We start from the raw sequence: 22,206 nt of genomic DNA, 5'->3' as shown, positions 1-22,206 counted from the left end.
ATTTTTGATAACGAAAATTTGGTGTCCATTTTGCGCGGCGACGGCTGCGGCGTTAGTAGAGACGACCGTTTCTGTATTACTATTGTCTCTGACTTATTATTATTATTATCATCCCTTTCCTTTTCTCCCACCTCCTCGTCCTCATCGCAAAAATCACTGTCCATTAGTGACTCTTTTTCATCGTTGACAGTGTCGGCACCGCCACCACCGTTGTTGTTGTTGTCATTGTTGATGATAAGCTGATAGCCGACTTCTGGAGTATTTTCGTTGATTACTAGCAAAACCCATAGAAACCCGACTACAATTGCAACCAAACAGGTCGTATAGACATGACTATAGTTGTGCAGTTGTTGGCCACTAATTGGCTGATGATTACCTTTGCCCAGTAGTCGACCGCCCAAATAGGTGCCCAATGGATCAGCTAAACGGGTTTCAATCAAACAAATTATAAATTAATTTTTATTGGTTTCAAATGTGATTCAATTGTTTAAATGTCATTTTTATTGTATATTTAAAAATATATTTAAATGACATAATTTACAATTAATACAATTGTGTCTTAACTTATAATTTAATGACAATTAGTTATAATATTTTGTAATCAAAATAATGCTTTACTAAAAAAAATTAAATGCTAAAAGATAGAAATAAATTGAATAAAAGTATTCTTTAATTAATTAATTACATTAAATTAATGATTAAATAAAAATTAATTTTCACTCCTACTCTATCATAAGTTATTATTTAATATATTATTATAAATTAAATCTATTAGTATTTTATTAGTATTTAATACAGTATTAAATAATAAAAAAATAAAAGTGGTTAAATATTGTTTTAAATGTAGAAAAAATTCTAAACTATAATATATGTATAATATTTGTTCAAAAAAATTGTCCGGTTTTTATTAAAATATGGGTTGGCAATCCTATATGTATATAATAATAATAATAATAATCGACACTCTCTTGTTAGTTGACATACCTGTAGTCACCGCCACTTCATAGGCAAGAAATTTGATAAATCTGTACTCATTTGACGAATTGTTAGACATATAGCTATAACAGATTAGTACTACTGTAGGCCAACCGCCAGATAGGGCACTGGGTATGTATGACAATAGTATATAATAGACATCTAAATAAATAGTATTATATTTTTATATTATTTGTAAAAATTATATGTTTGTCATATATATAAAATCAGGGACAAAATAGGCGGAACTAATATTTTTATTATATCTCAAAAACTAAAAGACCTAGGACAAAGATATTTAATAAACAACTATGGTTTCTTGGAACGTACAAAATGGTGAGACCAAATTTTTTATAAAATTACTAAAATAGAAATGATAAAAATATATAATATCTCAGAATCTATAATAGATAATGAAAATCTATAAAATGTATTATTAAACTAGATAAAAAATAATTTGATACGTGTTTCAGTAATTTTAAAAAAATAATTAATAAAGTTAGTATCAATTTTTGAAAGAGAAAAGTAATATATTATTTGTAAAATATTATATTATATTTTTTTATTTAATTAAAGTAGTTTATTTTTTTCTTTCAAAAATTTATATAAACTTATATACATGTCAAGTTATATTTTATCTAGTTTATTATACATTTAATAGACTATCATTATCTACTATAGATTTTATGTTATTATATTATTTTGATCATTTCTATCTTAGAAATTTTATAAAAAATTTGGTCACACTATTTTGTAAGTTCCATGTATGACAATAGTATATAATAGACATCTAAATAAATTATGTATTATATTTTTATATTATTTGTAAAAATTATATTTTTGTCATATATATACTTAAATCAAAATATATTGAATTGACAAGTAGTCCAGCAAACATTGCGATATAGCCCAGACTGCTAAATAGTAGTACCAGTTTGCGGCCATGGACATAGCTATCGGTCCAGGAACTGATAAACAGTACATATAAAAAGGCCGGTAATGTCGATATATTAACGGTATAGATATTGAATCTGGCCAGGTCTCCCAATATGCTGTCTTTGATTGTAACAACAACATTTGTGACATTGATCGCATGAGCACCGGTAGTTGTTGTTGGTGTTGTCACTTTGCTAATGTYRAYACAATAGTCAACTGACTGGTTGTACCGATTCAGACATATTTTGTCCTGAATTAACTGATTGGTTGTAATTTCCGATAGACTACAACTTAGTATATATAGAAATACGAACGGTTCAATTTTTAGGAATTTACTATTAACCAAAATGTTGTCCAGGTMCATTTTGATGATAAACTATTAATTTGAGYATGTTTATTTTTATATTTATAGTTATTATTATTAKTAYTAYTATTTGAATTTAAGTTGTTTTCACAAATAGTCATTTTTGTAATTTTAAATTTAAATATTTACATTTACATTTACTGTWAMTATTAAATCCAAATATGTTATTAATTTTATTACACAACAACATCACTATATATTTATTAATATATAATTTTAGTTTAGTTTTATAGATAGTATGTTTTTATTGTTTGGATAGTGACCACCCGGTACTGATGATGACAACAACACCCGTAGCCGTATACCGGCCGATATAAAGCATAACTGTATTGGTATGTCTCCTTAACCCCCCCTCCCCCGCCTGATAGTGGCTATCTATTATCGGTTAAACTAATCAATAGTTCAAAARTGCTTTAATTAWTTTTCCATCAATGTTTTATTTTATATTTTATTTATAAACGTTTTAAATTTTGGTTTAGAGTTTTTTTTTAAAAATATCTAAATTATAAAATATTAATTAAAACAAATATATTTTTTGCGACAATTTTTTTATTATAATTTAAATTGTTAATTAATTTAGTGATATCATTATTATCATATTATTATTATTATTATTATTATTAAAATACACATTGTATTATACACTTTAATTAAATYAATTAATTTARTCACWATTTTATTTTATTTTTTTAACTATTGATTAGTTTTGTTTATTTATAAAAAATATTTATTCTATTATATTATACATTAATGGGAAGATTTTTTATTGATTWGATGTCCATATTTTAGGTCAATCCATATGAAAATGGTTAGTGGTATACAAGTCAATGAACTGATTAACAAAAATACTAGACTAGGAAACCAACTGATTGTATAACGAAAGACTAGATTATACAACARTGTATTAACTGTAGGCATAATTGTTTCCAATGCAGCCAATAGACTGAAAACTTTACCCGATTCAGCTTCGGTAGCCAATTTTGATAACAATGATCGGATGCCTATCCAACACAAACAACTGGCACCGCCAATAGCGTACATAATATACAGTCCCACTGGACTGCTAATCAATCCGATTGATAGACCGGCCAACATATTGGACAGGAATCCCAAAGCGGCTAATCGGGTATCGTTGACCTTAAGCACGCCTGACATCAGAAAAGCTATCGGTGCCAACAGTATGATCAATGCMAAGGCTGCTATCGACTTAACATTACTAAAYTGTTGGGCATCCCAGTGATAGACCTTTTCTACGTAGGGAAAMAGCACCTGTATGTCGCGTACTGTTGAYGATACTGTCATACACATACACCCATAGAGAAGCCATATCAGTGTACGGCCATTGTTTGGCCGCTGTTTGAATGCTGTGGTCAACATATCGCCGACATTTTTCAGATCAAACATTTTCGATAACGAAAATTTAGTGTCCATTTGTCGCGTTGGCGGCTGAATAGACTTCAGTTCCTCGATTGCTATKSTMTTTGACTTATTATTATCATCCCTTTCCTCCAATTCYACCTCCTCGTCCTCATCGCAAAAATCACTGTCCATTAGTGGCTCTGAWTCATTGWTGACAGTGTTAACAGTGTCTCCGAYGCCGACACTGTCACCATTGTTGATGAGCTGATAGCCGACTTCGGCAGTGTTTTCGTTGATTACTAGCARAACCCATAGAAACGCTAAGACAGTTGCAACCAAACAGGTTGTATAGACATGACTATAGTTGTGCAGTTGGCCATCAATTGCCTGATGATTACCTGAGCCAAGTAGTAGACCGCCTATATAGGTACCCAATGGGTCAGCTAATAAAAAAAAYGGATAATAATTAMTAWKATTATTATTWACTATTAGATTATTGTTTTATAGTAGACATACATGCAGTGACCACCACTTCGTAGGCAAGAAATTTGATAAACCGATACTCATTTGACGAGTTGTTAGCCATATAACTGTAACAGATTAGCCATACGGTAGGCCAACCGCCCGATAGGGCACTGGGTATGTATGACAATAGTATATAATAGACATCTATATATAAWAACAATAGTATTATATTTTYATATTATTTTCATATAAAKTATATACTTAAGTCAAAATATAATGAATTGAACAGTAGGCCAGCAAACAATCCGATATAGCCCAGACTGATCACTAGTAGTACCAGTTTGCGGCCATGGACATAGCTATCGGTCCAGGAGCCGATAAACAGTACATACAAAAATGCCGGCAGTGTTGATATATTAACAATATAGATATTGAATTGGGCCAGGTCGCCCAATATACTGTCCTTGATGGCAACAACAYTGGTGAMATTAWTGACTGACTGGGCACCGGTAGCTGTTGTTGTTGGTGTTGTAACTTTGCTAATGTCGACACAATAGTCAACTGACTGGTTRTAYYGATTCAGACATATTTTATCCTGAATTAACTGATTGGTTGTAATATCCGATAGACTACAACTAAGCATATATAGAAATATGAACGGTTCAATTTTTAGCGAGTTTATTATTAGCCAAAATGTTGTCCAGGTCCATTTTGATGATGAWYTWTTAATTTGTGCATGTTTATTATTTATAAATTTATTATTATTATTATTATTAGAWTTGATGTTGTTTTCACAAATAGTCATTTTAAAAAAAATTTATTTTAAATATTTATATTTACATTATACTGTAATTAATAWAACCAAATATGTTATATTAATTTYATTACACAAYATTAAYAACATTACTGTATATTTATTTATAGTGTAAATTATAWATAATTTTTTTATTAATAAAAATTATTAAATACATATACATTTATTTCAACAACAACAAAAATTGCTTAATTWAGTTAAATATCAATAAACTACTAATTTTTTMAATTAATTTTTTGCTGATTATATAAACTAATTGCTTATTACAACAATTTTTTTCACTTTTATTAATTTGTAATCCAATTATTAAATTATTAATAACATGTTTATAATTATAACAACAATATTATATATAATATTTATTTWAAAATAAAATTAATTTCAATGTAAAGTATACWCAGTACTGTACAATATTAATATTAAACTATTATTAAATTTTKTATATTAAATTACTTACAATATTATTTTTTGAATAAAATTTTTTATTAAAAAAAATTTTTCGATGAATAATCAAAAAAATGTTATAATAATCAAAAATCAGATAATTATAATAATGATAATGATTTTATTAATGACATTGAAAAATATATTTTTTTACTAAAWTTTTTTTTATCACAATTACAACTAAAGCAATAGAAATAAAAACATTTAAATAGTTTTGTTTGTYTGTATTATATTTAGACATTTATTCAGGTGTATAAAAATATTTTTATATATATTTGTAAAATTAATTAAAAATACATGTATAATAAGCACGTTTTGTGATAACAYAATTATAAAAATAAATATTTTATTCATCAATTTTATTATTCATAAAAGTTATTATTAATTAAAACATACGAAAAAAAWTCATAATAATAATTATTAWTAATAATTATTAATAATATAAAACAATGYAAAAATAAATAAGYAATTTTTATTGTTGTCTTATATRTACTGTATTTGTTGTCAAATATATATTAATTAAATACATRTATATTACACAGCAAATTGAGTCAAATAAATTAATTGTATATTTAATTTACATTATTATTGATATAATTTCTATTATAGTATAAAATACAAAMAAACAAAAAATTATAAGTTATAAATATATAATATATCACTGTATATATTGATTAAAATAAATAAATATATAATAATAATAAAAATTTATTTTTTTTAAATCTAATTATTGAGCTCTACTTAATACAGTTGAATAACTATGATATAAGGATATGGGCGKAACCTCCTGTAGTAGTAGTAGTAGTGAATGATACCAGGGATATGTAATACAGGATATAAGCCTTATATTATAAGGTATTTATTGATAAAACACAAGGACAGGGATATACAGTATATTTATATAAATATTAATATAATATAAATAAAAAGTATTTTTTTAGTTTGTTTATATTGTATTYACAAATATATATATATAATCAATTGACTTATATTGTATTATGAGATAATTATTAATATAATATTTCACAACTAATTAGTTATATATATATATATTTGTTGTTTCTATTCAATAAGTTTTGATATATTTTTTAAATTAAATAATATATATACTAATAAATGTTAAATGTTTTTTTAGTAATTAATAATTAATTAGCAAATTATTATATTAAATTAGTTAAAAAAAAGTATGATTGAAAAATTTGTAAAATAAAAAATGTATAAAATAATACAAACAAAAGTCAAATAAATAAATAACTATTACAATACTGTATAAATAAAAATGAAAATGCTATTGTTTAAAATCGTACAAAAACTTAAACTTGTAGATTATACTAATTTTTATTTAAATTATAATTCAATAGTAAAATTTAATAGTAAATTTGTAATTAAAAAATTAAATTTTCAGACTATATATAAAATAAAAAAAATAAAGATTAATATATTGCTAAATCTTTAAGTTTTATAATAAATAAATTTATAATATAATAGTGTGACTTATAYTATGAGATAAATATAAATATTTCGCAATTAATCAGTTGTTTGTATTGAATTTAAGTCTATATTTTTATTTTGTAAACATTTGATAATTTAATAAGTTTTGATATTTTCATTATTTTTAAATAATTTATATATATATCTATATATAAATATACAAATAAATATAAATAAATTTTATTTATTTTAGTAATTAATAATAAATTATCAAAGAGTTATATTAAATATTWTWTTATAAAAATTATTAAATAATGTTATMAAAATTATATTAATAAAATAATAGGTATTATATTAGGCTAAATATTGTATAAATATATAAAATATATATATATATATATATATAATCACAGATACAGATGATTATAATTAATATCAATCCATATAAATATGATTAACGGGACAAACACTAGAGCACCGGCWATATGAAAGACTAGACTCGGATACCAACCGATTGTGTAYTGAAATATAAAGTTATAGACTAAYGACTGGACGGCCGGCATAACTGTTTCGAAAACTGTCGAYACACTRAATATTTTACCCGATTCGGCTTCCGATGCTATTTTCGAYAACAATGATCGTATGGCTACAGTAGCCAAACCCGATGCCGAACCAGTAGCATAGGCAACATATAGGCCCAGTGGACTGGTAGTTATAGTRCCGACGGCAATGCACGACAATAGYAACGATAGAAAACTAATTAAACCGACTTTCGTATCGCTTAGTTTCAGTYTACCCGACAATAGATAGCCACTCGGGGCCATAGCTATTGCCAATACGGYWATCGATAKCGATTTGATTGTACTAAACTGTCGKGAGTCCCAGTGATAGACTTTTTCCACATACGGAAACAGTACGTCCAACTGGTTGATAGCCGACAATACTATYACCGACTGYGACAGATATAGCAACCAGATCTGTTGGCAGCCGTTATTTGGCCGCCATTTGACGGCCGCGGCAAACATATCGCAAACATTGTTGATGTCAAACATTTGCACAATTGAAAACCGACTGTCCATTGATGATGACGATGATGGCTGGTTAGCGGCGGCGGAGGCGGCGGACAGTTGTTTATCRCAACAATTAGYTGATGTCGTCATCAGACTATCGCTTCKTTGGCGACGACGAGAACTGTTGATACCACSAATCAGTGATTGTCGCTCAGCATTATTATCGTTGTCTGCAAACACTATGTTAGCATTTTCATCATCAGCATCGACATCACTRTCRTTGKMTGATATYTGTTGTTCATTGACCAGTAATAGTAGCCAAACAAATGCCACACCGATTATTGCCAAACAAGTTATATAAACTGTACTATAATTRTRTAGTTCATTGTCGGTCGGCAGTAGATTACCGCTGCCCAACAGYTGACCGCCCAAATAGATGCCCAACGGGTTGGCTAGAATTAGGTATTTAAAAAACATAYATAAGCTAGAATTAGGTATTTTAAACATRCATAAGCTAGAATTAGGTATTTAAACATACATAAGCTAGAATTAGGTATTTAAACATACATAAGCTAGAATTAGGTATTTTAAACATGCATAAGCTAGAATTAGCTATTTAAACATACATAAGCTAGAATTAGGTATTTAAACATACATAAGCTAGAATTAGGTATTTAAACATACATAAGCTAGAATTAGGTATTTTTTTAAAAACATACATAAGCTAGAATTAGGTATTTTAAACATAAATAAGTTAAATTAGGTATTTTTTAAAAAACATACATAAACTAGAATTAGGTATTTTTAAAAACATACATAAGCTAGAATTAGGCAATTTAAACATGCATAAGCTAAGTTAGATATTGTTTTTTTTGAAACATAATTAATTAATTTTTGTTAAAAATWAATTTTAAAAAAATATACCTGAMGTGTGGGCAATTTCAAACATCATAAACTTGATAAACCGATACTCCCGGGGCGTATTGTTGGCCARATAGCTATAGCACATTAGTATAACGGTTGTCCAGCCGCCAAATAGTGCACTGGGTATGTACCATAATAATAGATAATATATATCTGTATAAATATTGGGATAAAAAAAATAAATAAATAAACAATATTTTTTGTGTGTATTTTTATACTGATTAATAATTGGGTAAAAGTATGRACTTTATAACTATTGATAAATAAATGATTATAATCTAATAAAATACTAATTTAATAAAAAAAAGTTATAAATTAATTTTTTTTTAAAAATTATGTATAATTTATATTAAATAATAATAAAAAAATWTATATATACTTATATCGAAAAATATTGCATTAACTAGAAATCCTGARTACARTATAATAAAGCCGACGGTAACCAGCGATAGGACTATTTTGCGGCCRTGTATATAGCGGTCGGTCCACGAACCGACAAACAGGACATAGACAATGCCGGCAGTGACGATATGACTGTACTGTAGGTAATCAATTGGGACAGTTGGGTCAGTATCTGGTCGCGTATCAACAATTCATGTGCAYTGGCAATAGTAGTAATAGCACCCCATCAGCACCGGTACTTATTGCTTTTAATTTGCTAATACTAATACAATAGTTGCTGGACTGGTTAAACTGATTCAGGCATATCTTATCCTGGATCAGCTGATTGGTTGTAATATCTGATAGACTAATGGATAGCATATAGAGAAAGATGAACGGTTCGATTTTTAGGGACAACAAAAACTGTCCAAACTTTTTGTAGGACTTTTGTTGTTGTTGTTGGTGTTGGTGTTGGTGTATGTCATTGTTGATACTGGGTATATTCATGTTATTATTATTATTATTATTATTATATTAATGATTTTTGGCAATAATTTATTTTTTTTCACTACTATATGYATAWATTATGTTTTTTGTACAGTAGTAGTAATTTGTRGTTTAGATGACTTGCACAACAAAWTAATTKRWAAAAATCACATATTTTTATTAAATATTATTAGTTTAAATAATAATAAATATTATTATTATTATCAAGTATCAAATAAATGAAATTTCTTTGTAAATATTTAATTATGATATATTAGATATATATATATATATATATGCTTTTTGAATGATATGTTTTTTTATATAAAAAAAMATTTAGTGATATATATATAWATATATAATAAAATTACTTTATATACAATACAGTATTTTATACAATTTAGGAAGTAAAAAAATATGAACTAAATAATTATTTTTTTATTATAAAAAATATAAACAAAAGTAAAATCAAGTTATTTTTTAAAAAAATATGATTTAACTAATACTAATACTAATGTTTTTAAATATATATTTTTAAAAATAATTTAAATACTAATATATATATATTGAAATATATATACATTGTATATAATCAACAAAAAAAAATCATTATCAAAAAATTTATACAATGTTTAGAAWTATTGCATTATATTATATCATTTMAATTTTGAAATATATACTGAATATTATACAGTATTATTATTATCAATATATGTTATACAAATATATAGTATATAATCTATATAAATATGACATTATTTTATATATATATATATATTGTTTATATAATATTATTTATATATGTATGAATGTGCTTATTATTATATTATCATATGAGATGAGTATATATATAAATATATTAATTATAATTAATTATTAATAGTACAGTACATATGATAATTATTATTATATATATAATACTATTAACTAATACATACAAATACAAACATTAAATGTAATTAATAATAAATATCTCAAACATGAACGTGAAATTTATTTGTTTGCCAATTAAATAAAAAAAAATTATCAATAATTATTAAGAAATATTATTGAATTCAATTATATATATTGTATTAATGTATTAATTAGTTAAAAAAAAATTTTTAAACAAAAACTAATTAGATTTTCATAATAAAAAAAATTATTAGTATATTAAAAAACTTTTTTTCTTCAATTCATAACATTATAAATTAAATTTTTTGTTTATTATTATTATTATTATAAATCTTTATTTACATATCAAAATTAATTAATTAAATAACTATAAAAAAAAAATTAGAGTAGAGTATACAGTAGATAATAATTTTGATATATATAATAAACTTTTTTTATTTTCATTAAATTTTTTTTTTTTTATTATCACTTAGCAAAACTGTAAACTAACAAAAACAAAAAACATTTTACTCATTTTTAAATAAATAATGTCCTAGTAAAAACTTTTTTCAACAAATTTTTTTTATTATTGAAAATAACTAACGTTACACTATAAATATATAGATATATAAACTGGTAAAACTGTCTCACTTTGTGCTAAACCAAATCTATATGAGTTGCACCACAAATACATAGATATATCATAGATTATACTTAATATATACATACAAATAAAAATTAAAACTCCTCCTCTAAGCATTAAACGTTATAATATCGCGCCCATATATATTGCTGTTATACTATAAAGCGTACAGTAATAATGTAAAGATTTATATATAAGATATTATTTTTTAAATTAATTAATTAACTAATAAAATATAAATTATAATTTTTTATTGAAATAGAAATATTTTAAATTTTTAACAATTATTAAAATTTAATTTTATTTATGAATATATTAATTATTATTTAATTATTATATTTTAATTTAATAATTGTTTAAATTTGTATTTAATAAATTATTAATTGTATTAATTATTAATATGGAATATATAAAAAATTATTAATTATACAAAATTATTATAAAAAATATTAATTATAAAAAATATATATATTTAATCTAAAAAAATGTAGATATTATATGACAACTATGACATTAGTTTTATTATTATTATTATTATTATTAGACATTTTAATTAACTTTAATTAACTTTAAAAACTACACGGTTTATGAGCTATCGAAAACTCGGGCCCTTTTTATGTATATTACATATGTTTTTTGTGTAACTATATCTCTATTAAATAATTATATAATTACATAAATGATGTCGCATTTTTTTAAACAACACATGACAATATGGTATCTTTTATAATTACCAAATGTAGCACAAAAAACATAAGTAATATAAATAAAAAAGTACCGAGTTTGTTCTGAAAATGTTTAGTGTATATTATTGCACATAATTGATTGTTATTAATATTGTATTGTATTTATCACAATATTTAGTACTATTTATAACTAATATTTATTATTTAATCACATTTGTTATCACAAATCTAAAAGTACTTAAACAACACGTGGACTTAGTTTGTTTTCAATGCCACACAATGTCATCCTATAATACAGTCAATAGTATATATGCGCGCAATATTATAGCGTCTAATGCTTAAGGGGCGGAGTTTTTACATGGCATAGTTATTATACACACTAAGTTGTATTGTTTGTATATATTAAGTATAATCTATGATATATCTATGTATTTGTGGTGCAACTCATATAGATTTGGTTTAGCACAAAGTGAGACAGTTTTATATACTGTACTGTAACTTATTATACAGTAAATAGAGAGGAAAAATATAGTACTGTTTGCATCTCATATAATCTCTTAAAAAACATTAGTATTTTAGGCTGCACTTTCCAGAATGGGCCGCGCCGGAAGCGGGGGTGGGTTATATAGGTAGATAGGTCTTGATGTGTAGTATACATATGTAAAATATTAGGTGTCGCAAACTAAAGGTTAAAGAGTTATGGCGCTTTTAAATGTCAATTTTATTTATAAAATACTACTTAATAATGTATTCATATGAATATTATATCAAAATCTAACTTAAATAAACCTAACCTAACCTAACCTAACCTAACCTAACCTAACCTAACCTAACCTAACCTAACCTAACCTAACCTAACCTAACCTAACCTAACCTAACCTAACCCAACCTAACCTAACCTAACCCTAACCTAACCTAACCTAACCTAACCTAACCTAACCTAACCTAACCTAACCTAACCTAACCTAACCTAACCTAACCTAACCTAACCTAACCTAACCTAACCTAACCTAACCCTAACCTAACCCTAACCTAACCTAACCTAACCTAACCTAACCTAACCTAACCTAACCTAACCTAACCTAACCTAACCTAACCTAACCTAACCTAACCTAACCTAACCTAACCTAACCTAACCTAACCTAACCTAACCTAACCTAACCTAACCTAACCTAACCTAACCTAACCTAACCTAACCTAACCTTATGTTTGCGACACCTAATATTTTACATATGTTTACTACACATCAAGACCTATCTACCTATACCACCCACCCGCGCCTCCGGAGCGGCCCATTCTGGAAAGTCCTGCCGTATTTTATTATAATAATATATATACCATATATATATACCATATATATATACCATATATATACCATATATATACCATATAATATATATACAATATATACAGTATATACAGTATATACAGTATATACAGTATATACAGTATATACAGTATATATAATATATTAATTAAAAATTTAATTTATACAATGTATAATATAATTTACGGTATATATTGTATTAATAAAATTTTATTACTAAAATGATATGCAATTTTTATATACATTTTTTTGTTAGATTATTTACATTTATTTTCAATTGTATAAATTTCAATTTTTCTAAATTTTTTTTTATAATTTAACATATAATTTTTTTTCAAAAACTAAATATCTAAACTAATAGTAAAAATAAATTATATTTTATATTAATAATAATAATATTTTTTATTTTGTTACTATTTTGTTAATACATTAATTATTAAATTTAGTATTATTAACAATGATAAAATTTTAGGGATACATAATAATAATAATAATAATAATATTAATGTAATATAATACAAACAATATTAAGATCAATTGCAAATATGACCGTGAAAATATTTATTTGATGATAAACAAAAATTTATTTAAACAACAATAACTTGACATTAAAATCTACTCTAGTACACTATATAGTATTATAATAGTTATTGATAAATTTAAAACATCAATAGATAATATTTTATTTTTAGAAAAACAAACAATAATTTTTTTGAAAAACATTTTCCCAAAAAAAAAATTACAAACAATAAATACAAGTATCAATATATTTAAAATAATTTTATATTTTAATTAAATAATAGACTTTTATACTAATGATTTATAATTTATTAATTATAATAACTAATATTAATATATCTATTTCAATGCTAATTAATATTTATTTTTTTAAAATAATTCAAAATTAAAATTTAAATACCTAGTAATATATAATTTATTTATTTTTTAAAAAATTATTAAAATTAAGCTTATTTTTATGAATGTCTATGTAATTTAAGGGGTGGTTGGTTGGGGGTGTGATATTTAAGATTGAAAAGTATGGTTAAAAGTCAGGGACGGGGTGAAGGGGTGGGGGTGGAGGTAATTAGTCAATATATTTAAAACATTGTATACTATGTTATCATTAAATGTCTAAATAACTTGTGAATTATCAATCCATATGATTATAGCTAACGGAACAAACACTAGCGAACCGGCCAAATGAAAGACTAGACTCGGATACCAACCGATTGTCAACTGAAATACTGTATTAAATACCAGTGATTGGACAGCCGGTGCCAATGTTTCAAACAGTGTCGACACACTGAATATCTGGCCGGATTCGGTTGGCTTAATCAGTTTCGATATCAATGAACGGGTAGCTGTAGGCCGAAAACTTGATGCACCGCCTAATAGATACATCAGATAAAATCCCAGACAATTGGGAATAGTACCGATGGCCAGTGCCGACGCCAGTTCCGATACATAGCCTAGAATACCGAGTTTTGTGTCCTGGATAGTCAATTTGGTTGATAATAGCCAACCAATTGGTGCCATAGTGACCGCCACCAAAACAGTGACCAACGATTTGGCAATAGTAAACTGTTTGATGTCCCAGTGATAGACTTTTTCGGCAAACGGAAACACTGGATCCAGTAAGTCGATTGACGACAAATTAATGATAAACATTGACAGATATAACAGCCATAGATGTTGGCGACCGTTGTTTGGACGGCGTTTGAAAGCCGTTGCAAACATTTGCCGAACATTTTCTATGTCAAACAGTTTGTCGATTGAAAATCTCGGACTACTGTCCACTATTGATGGCTGGTTTTCGGCCGCCGCCGCCAACAACTGCCTGTCATTTTGTTGGCCTAAACTTGCATTACTTGGACGAGAAGTACTGGCAGTCATCAATGGCTGTCTTTCATTATCATTCAGGCTGTTAGATAGTATGTTAGCATTTTCATTATCATCAGCAGTAGCGGGTGGTCCTATACTGGTGATGTTTGTCTCATTGATGGCCAACAGTAGCCAAATAAATGCCAAACCAATTGACGCCAAACAGATTATATAGACAGTATTATAATCGTGCAATTGTTTGGCTTCGGTTAGCCGTAAAATCGTTTGATTGGCCATCAGTCGACCGGCCAAATAAATTCCCAATGGATCAGCTATTTAAATGTATTTTTGTGTAATTATTTTACTGTACATTAATTAGCAATAATTTAATTAAATAATTAATTAATTAGTTAGTTAAAACTATTATTATTATTACTATTTATTAACCTAAATCCATAACTATTTCAATCATCATAATTTTGACAAACCGGTGCTCACTGGGCGTATTGTTTGTCAAATAGCTTATACACATTAATAATAGGGTAGACCAGCCACCTAACAGTGCTACCGGCACTTGACATAACAGTATATAATATTCATCTATAATTAATAATAGAGAGGAAAATAAATTAAATTAATATTCAAAAAAAAAAATTTTTTATATAATAAATTCTATATAAAAATATCATAATATTGATTGACAATTATATAATAACAATAATACAGTTTAATCATAAAATTAATTAATTAACAAAATAAAATTGTTGTAGTCGTTCAACAAAATAAATTACTTAATTGAAAAAATATTGAATTAACAAGTAGTCCGCCGTATAGACATAGATGGCCAGCGGTAATCAACGATAGGATAATTTTGCGACCATATATATAGTGGTCGGTCCACGAACCGATAAATAGGACAGTTATGAGTGCCGGTAGTGTACCTATAAGTTTCTGATAGGTACCAAACTGGGCCAAATCGCCTAGTATTTTATTGGTCATCGATGAGGATGATAGGTATAGTCCAGCAGCACCTGTAGTAGCACCTGTACTACTACTACTACTACTAGTGCTGATATTTGAACAGTAGTCCCATGTCTGGTTGTATCTGATCAGACACAACTTATCCTGGATCAGCTGACTGGTAGTTATATTTGATAGACTAATCGATAGTACTGTTAGAAATAGGAATGGCTCTATTTTTAGCATCAAGATAAATTTTCTAGCTGATTGTGTCCAGGACAATGATAAATTTTGTTGGTCACCATAATTATTAGTATAATTGTTATCATTATTGTCCATTTTTTTTGTTTGTTTGTTTGTTTTTGTTGTCTACAAGTTGAACATAACTTATCTATTTTTAATAGCAATTGACTACATGTTTATTATTATTATTATTATAGCAAACTAATCCCAAAGTAATTATTAATAGATATTGAAAATTTTTAAAAAAAATTATTGCAAACTAATTGTTTTAGCTATATTACAATGATTATTATTTTATTTTTTTTATTAAAAAAATATGCTTAGTTAATAAACTTATATTTTTTTTATATATATTTATACTGTATCAGGGTTTATAAGCAAGATTATTTTATAGATTTATTATAAGGTGAATGGTAAATGGTACAGGGTAATGTAAATTTTTGTTGTTGTATTTTTAAAAATAAATTTTTTATAAAAAAAATCAAAGTGAAATATTGCAGTATGCTTATTTTATCAAAATATATATAAATTTGGATAAAACTATAGCAATTAAACCAACAAATAGTTATCCGCCAAACCATTTATGCTATGATTGGCACAATTGGTCCAAACGTGTCCAACCATTTGATGGCCAACCATCAGCCAGTGACGGCTATTTAGTACCGAATATTGTCCACTACATAGTGTTTGTACAGCGAGAGATACAGTTTGTCCACTTTTTATCTATACTATCGGTACTTAAGAACTCCCGACCGGACACGATTCATTCAATACATTCATTGCGATTGTAGTCAATTGTCGGGTAAGTTTTGGCAACGATTGGTACGATTGGCCCGATTAGTCAATACACGACTACATGTACGACCAGTTCAGATGCCGACAGAAATATTTGGTCAACCATTGAGCAAAAGATTCGGCAAATGGCACGCATCGGATATTGTCCGCAATCGTATACTTCGGCAGTTTGGCGGCACTTATTTGGATCGGGATGTCTATGTTGTCAAAAGTTTGGATCCGTTTCGCAACTATGAACTAACACTTGATTATGAAATACGTAACAAAAGTCTTGAAACTGAATACAAAGTGTTGGGCACACAGACACTGATTGGCCACCGAAAGGCCCGATTCCTGGATCTATGGCTATTAAGTTACTGTGACTATCGACCGGACGAATGGTATTATAATGCCGGCGAATTGCCGACCACCGAAATATTGGCCAAACGACCAGATTTGGTCAATGGACTGAACGGTGAGTTTGCTGCCGAAGGTCGCCGCGCGTGTCCACTACTTTATCATCGGTATTATCGCGGATGGCGTCAAAAATACTATACAACACATTTGAATATACGCGGCGATCACTTTCTGCAGTATGACTGGTGTTTTGATGAAACATTTTTGCCCGCAATTACCCGATTTGACGAATACATTGTACGCCAATTGAACACAACGTTCGGCGAAATGGCCAGAGATGTGTTGGACTATGAAATATCTGTTAATTAATTAATTAATTTAAAATAAAATATTTGTAAAAACAATAAACTAATTATTAGTAACGGTAATGGTTTTATTGTAAATTAGGTTGGTCCAGTTAACACGGTCCGAATAACCGGATACCGTTAATATATAAAATAATGGATATCACTGCAAAGATAATGAGCGTAATTTATAGAAGGGTAACTTATAGGACACTTTACGGGTGTGACGTAATCATTGGGAGACGCTCTCGGGGCTCGCTGGCCACTGGTCAATGCTTATAGTCTTTCGAAAGCCTATATCGGATCTCACGGGAAGTTCTCTGTATTAACAGAACAAAATTTCCTGGTTAATACACTTAGGCTGTTGTATGTAAAAATAGTAGAAGTTATTTGTTTCCTGTGTAGGCCCACAACTTAACTTTAACTTAACTTATTTGCGATAATCATTAGTAGGACTGTTTTCTGGTATATACAACTGTATATACAACTTGTATATACTTGTATATACTTGTATATACTTGTATATACTTGTATATACTTGTATATACTTGTATATACTTGTATATACTTGTATATACTTGTATATACTTGTATATACAACAGGTAGATATACGTATCTACACTTCGAAGCATATATGCAGAGCATATTATTTATGTCAAATCTGACCTCACTCTTACCCGTTTTTTCCCGTCAGATTTGACATAAATAATACTCTATTATTCCATTCATTTAGTCGTTTTTAAACATTCTAAAACACTCTATTAATGAACATTATGGAGCATCAGAGTGAGGTCAGAAGCGGGTAAGAGTGAGGTCAGATTTGACATAAATAAGACTCTATTATTCCATTCATTTAGCCGTTTATAAACATTCTAAATCACGCTATTAATGTAACATTATGGAGCATCAGAGTGAGGTCAGAAGCGGGTAAGAWTGTGGTCAGATTTGACCTAAATAATACATCATTATGGATCGAATTAAGACGTTTATAAGCATTCTTAATCACTCTATTAATGTAACTTTAAGGRGCATCAGAGTGAGGTCAGATGCGGGTAAGATTGTGGTCAGATTTGACCTAAATAATACATCATTATGGATCGAATTAAGACGTTTATAACATTCTAAATCACTCTCTTTATGAATCATTATGGAGCATCAGAGTGAGGTCAGAAGCGGGTAAGATTGTGGTCAGATTTGACMTAAATAATACTCTATTATTCCATTCATTTAGCCGTTTATAAACATTCTAAATCACGCTATTAATGTAACATTATGGAGCATCAGAGTGAGGTCAGAAGCGGGTAAGAGTGAGGTCAGATTTGACMTAAATAATACTCTATTATTCCATTCATTTAGCCGTTTATAAACATTCTAAATCACGCTATTAATGTAACATTATGGAGCATCAGAGTGAGGTCAGATTTGACMTAAATAATACTCTATTATTCCATTCATTTAGCCGTTTATAAACATTCTAAATCACGCTATTAATGTAACATTATGGAGCATCAGAGTGAGGTCAGAAGCGGGTAAGAGTGAGGTCAGATTTGACCTAAATAATACTCTATTATTCCATTCATTTAGCCGTTTATAAACATTCTAAATCACGCTATTAATGTAACATTATGGAGCATCAGAGTGAGGTCAGAAGCGGGTAAGAGTGAGGTCAGATTTGACATAAATAATACTCTATTATTCCATTCATTTAGCCGTTTATAAACATTCTAAATCACGCTATTAATATAACATTATGGAGCATCAGAGAGAGGTCAGAAGCGGGAAAGATTGTGGTCAGATTTGACCTAAATAATACATCATTATGGATCGAATTAAGACGTTTATAAGCATTCTTAATCACTCTATTTATGTAACTTTAAGGAGCATCAGAGTGAGGTCAGAAGCGGGTAAGAGTGAGGTCAGATTTGACATAAATAATACTCTATTATTCCATTCATTTAGTCGTTTTTAAACATTCTAAAACACTCTATTAATGTAACATTATGGAGCATCAGAGTGAGGTCAGAAGCGGGTAAGAGTGAGGTCAGATTTGACATAAATAATACATCATTATGGATCGAATTAAGACGTTTATAAGCATTCTTAATCACTCTATTAATGTAACTTAAGGAGCATCAGAGTGAGGTCAGAAGCGGGTAAGAGTGAGGTCAGATTTGACATAAATAATACTCTATTATTCCATTCATTTAGCCGTTTATAAACATTCTAAATCACGCTATTAATATAACATTATGGAGCATCAGAGAGAGGTCAGAAGCGGGTAAGAGTGAGGTCAGATTTGACCTAAATAATACATCATTATGGATCGAATTAAGACGTTTATAAGCATTCTTAATCACTCTATTAATGTAACTTAAGGAGCAKCAGAGTGAGGTCAGAAGCGGGTAAGAGTGAGGTCAGATTTGACATAAATAAGACTCTATTATTCCATTCATTTAGCCGTTTATAAACATTCTAAATCACGCTATTAATGTAACATTATGGAGCATCAGAGTGAGGTCAGAAGCGGGTAAGAGTGAGGTCAGATTTGACATAAATAAGACTCTATTATTCCATTCATTTAGCCGTTTATAAACATTCTAAATCACGCTATTAAGATTGTAACAGTATTTGGTACGTAATAGCTGAATCATTAGATTAAAGACTTATTTAGTAAGGTATGTAAACCGATGTCCCGTCCTACACCCGTATTTGGACCGACGACAGGGTTGATGCGCACAACTCGGTTGTCGGTCTGGTATAATTAGGTGGGGAGTCGTTGAGGACGCAGAGCAGAAGCAGAAGTACAGTAAACACAGTCAGTTGTTATGTAACAATCGGTTACAACCGTTACCCAACACTTTGCTGATTATAATTGTTGTAAAATTACTATTAATTGTGTTAAAAATAATATTACAATTATGAGTGAGTGCGACTAATTAATTAACAACTAGCCAGCGATCAGCAGTCGGTTGGACGACCGGGAGCCCGCACCAGGACCACCGCCCACCCACAGGAGCGAAGCAGATTTTCATTCAAGTAGCCAACAATGTCTGGCCAGCGGAAAGCGAGATTGCCGACACCGTTGACTATTTTATCAGAACTCGGGATGAAAATGCCCAATAGACCCACATTCGACTTTTTCCAACTACAGGTAAGTCCAAGAAAGAAAAAACGCAAATATAAAATGGCCTAACAATTAATTCATAAACCACAGTAAGTAACTTAATTTTGTTTTGTTTCGTTATAAATGTTTTTTTTGTCTGTTAAAATTATTTATTTTATAAAAATAATAATTTTTTTTATTATACTTAAGAAGTCTATTTTAAGGTAGTGTCCAGTAGGTGGACAAAATGTTTACTATTTGAGGCCATGTCCTGAATGGCCATATTTTAATTACAATTTAATGAAATTTTGATTATTTATGAAATAATAATTGTCAAAATATGGCATACTTAATGAAATAGTTGACTAAGTATTGATTAGTTTATTATTAATTTAATTTTATAAGAAAAAAAATATAAATTTTTCTCAAATGACATGGATGTGCTGGTGGTCACTGTCATTATAATTGAGCTCTTTTGCAATTGTTTTGCCAACCAATTATCTAGTTTTATGTGTATAGCGGTAATAACAATGATTAAGCTGAGCGGTAACGGTACTAACCATTTGTATCAAAAGGTATTGTTTTATCTAAAGGCATATTTGTTGCAAATATTGATTCAGTCAATATAAGCGATGATAGAAAAGCTTTACCATTGATAACCAATGAATTCGATATATGTCATGTTTAAGGCCGAGTGTCTGTGCTCGCGCTATCCATTTGACAAAGTATTTCTTATAGACTGAGAAATAACTTCATATAAAGACATAAGATATGACTTAAGGCTATTGATTTCACTACTGATTAAGTCTTTTAGCGTACATTCAATTAATGAATCATTGTCGGCATTGCCTGACAAACTATGTTATAATTTTTCAACCATAGAACAGATGTATATCTTATTGTCATCTCTGGTGAATGTGTCGGTCGAGTCATTTGAAGGTTTAGAAACAAGTCTTAAGACATTAAGTTTAGTAAATAGTAAACTGAAAAAGAATTCCCAAAGACAGCGCTTTCTACACTTAGGGTTTGACAGCTTTAGACTTGGGATCAAATAAGATTGAAGAAGTAGATGCATATGCTTTCTATGGGTTCCCTCTGGTCATGAAAAGACATTAATAGAGTTGAAATTGACTAACAACTTGATAGACTGCATCATCTTTCAAGCCATCCGTCGCCTCAAAGCACTCGTATCGTTAAAACTGCAATCAAACCGAATAACTGAATTATCGGGCGACGGGTCCACCCGATTGTTATCCCTTAGGTGTCCAGACTACACTTTAACCGAATCAAGCGTTTGGATTCCCTATCATTTAAAACTACTCCTAAATTAGTTAGCCTTTCAGTAGCTAACTATAGATTAAATGATTTAAGCGACTCATCTATTTTCGGACGTCTCTTGGATTTAGAGACTCTAGACTTAAGTTTCAATGAATTAACTGGTATTGACTTGAATAACATGAAAGCCTTACAAAGTATAGACTTAAG

At 28.2% G+C, this 22,206-nt stretch overlaps 4 protein-coding genes across 4 annotated transcripts; 1 reads left to right on the top strand and 3 right to left on the bottom strand.

Moving 5' to 3' along the window:
- Window positions 1-3,022: 3,022 nt before the first annotated feature.
- Window positions 3,023-4,904, bottom strand: LOC128956476 (solute carrier family 46 member 3-like). The gene is made up of 3 exons (XM_054302195.1): window positions 4,361-4,904; window positions 4,151-4,303; window positions 3,023-4,077 (listed from the first exon to the last, which is right to left on the bottom strand). Exons 1-3 carry the CDS (start codon window positions 4,902-4,904, stop codon window positions 3,023-3,025), a joined length of 1,752 nt encoding a protein of 583 aa, XP_054158170.1.
- A 2,291-nt stretch (window positions 4,905-7,195) lies between these two features.
- On the bottom strand, window positions 7,196-9,610 carry LOC128956475 (uncharacterized). Its single transcript, XM_054302194.1, has 3 exons — window positions 9,394-9,610; window positions 8,723-8,875; window positions 7,196-8,250 (listed from the first exon to the last, which is right to left on the bottom strand). The coding sequence occupies exons 1-3, from the start codon at window positions 9,608-9,610 to the stop codon at window positions 7,196-7,198; spliced, it is 1,425 nt and encodes a 474-aa protein (XP_054158169.1).
- Window positions 9,611-14,249: 4,639 nt separating this feature from the next.
- Window positions 14,250-16,766, bottom strand: LOC128956474 (uncharacterized). Its single transcript, XM_054302193.1, has 3 exons — window positions 16,721-16,766; window positions 15,845-16,162; window positions 14,250-15,271 (listed from the first exon to the last, which is right to left on the bottom strand). Exons 1-3 carry the CDS (start codon window positions 16,764-16,766, stop codon window positions 14,250-14,252), a joined length of 1,386 nt encoding a protein of 461 aa, XP_054158168.1.
- Window positions 16,767-17,015: 249 nt separating this feature from the next.
- LOC128956473 (uncharacterized) lies at window positions 17,016-17,642 on the top strand. The gene has a single exon (XM_054302192.1). It carries the CDS (start codon window positions 17,016-17,018, stop codon window positions 17,640-17,642), a length of 627 nt encoding a protein of 208 aa, XP_054158167.1.
- Window positions 17,643-22,206: the final 4,564 nt, after the last annotated feature.

This window comes from Oppia nitens, unplaced genomic scaffold (assembly GCF_028296485.1).
Source record: "Oppia nitens isolate AA-2021 unplaced genomic scaffold, nextdenovo-longstitch-racon4-pilon3 scaffold30_pilon_pilon_pilon, whole genome shotgun sequence".
NCBI classification, from domain to species: domain Eukaryota; kingdom Metazoa; phylum Arthropoda; class Arachnida; order Sarcoptiformes; family Oppiidae; genus Oppia; species Oppia nitens.
This window is presented reverse-complemented; position numbering and strand designations above follow the sequence as displayed.

Bases quoted from the DNA above. Each gene is read 5' to 3' on its own strand.
- LOC128956474 (XM_054302193.1), bottom strand. From the start codon at position 16,766: ATGGTTGGACACGTTTGGACCAATTGTGCCAATCATAGCATAAATG. The intron at 16,163-16,720 runs GTTTGGCGGATA...GGACACAATCAG, and splicing joins TGCCAATCATAGCATAAATG to CTAGAAAATTTATCTTGATG. The intron at 15,272-15,844 runs GTTCGTGGACCG...ACATTTAAATAG, and splicing joins CATAACTGTCCTATTTATCG to CTGATCCATTGGGAATTTAT.
- LOC128956473 (XM_054302192.1), top strand. From the start codon at position 17,016: ATGCCGACAGAAATATTTGGTCAACCATTGAGCAAAAGATTCGGCAAA.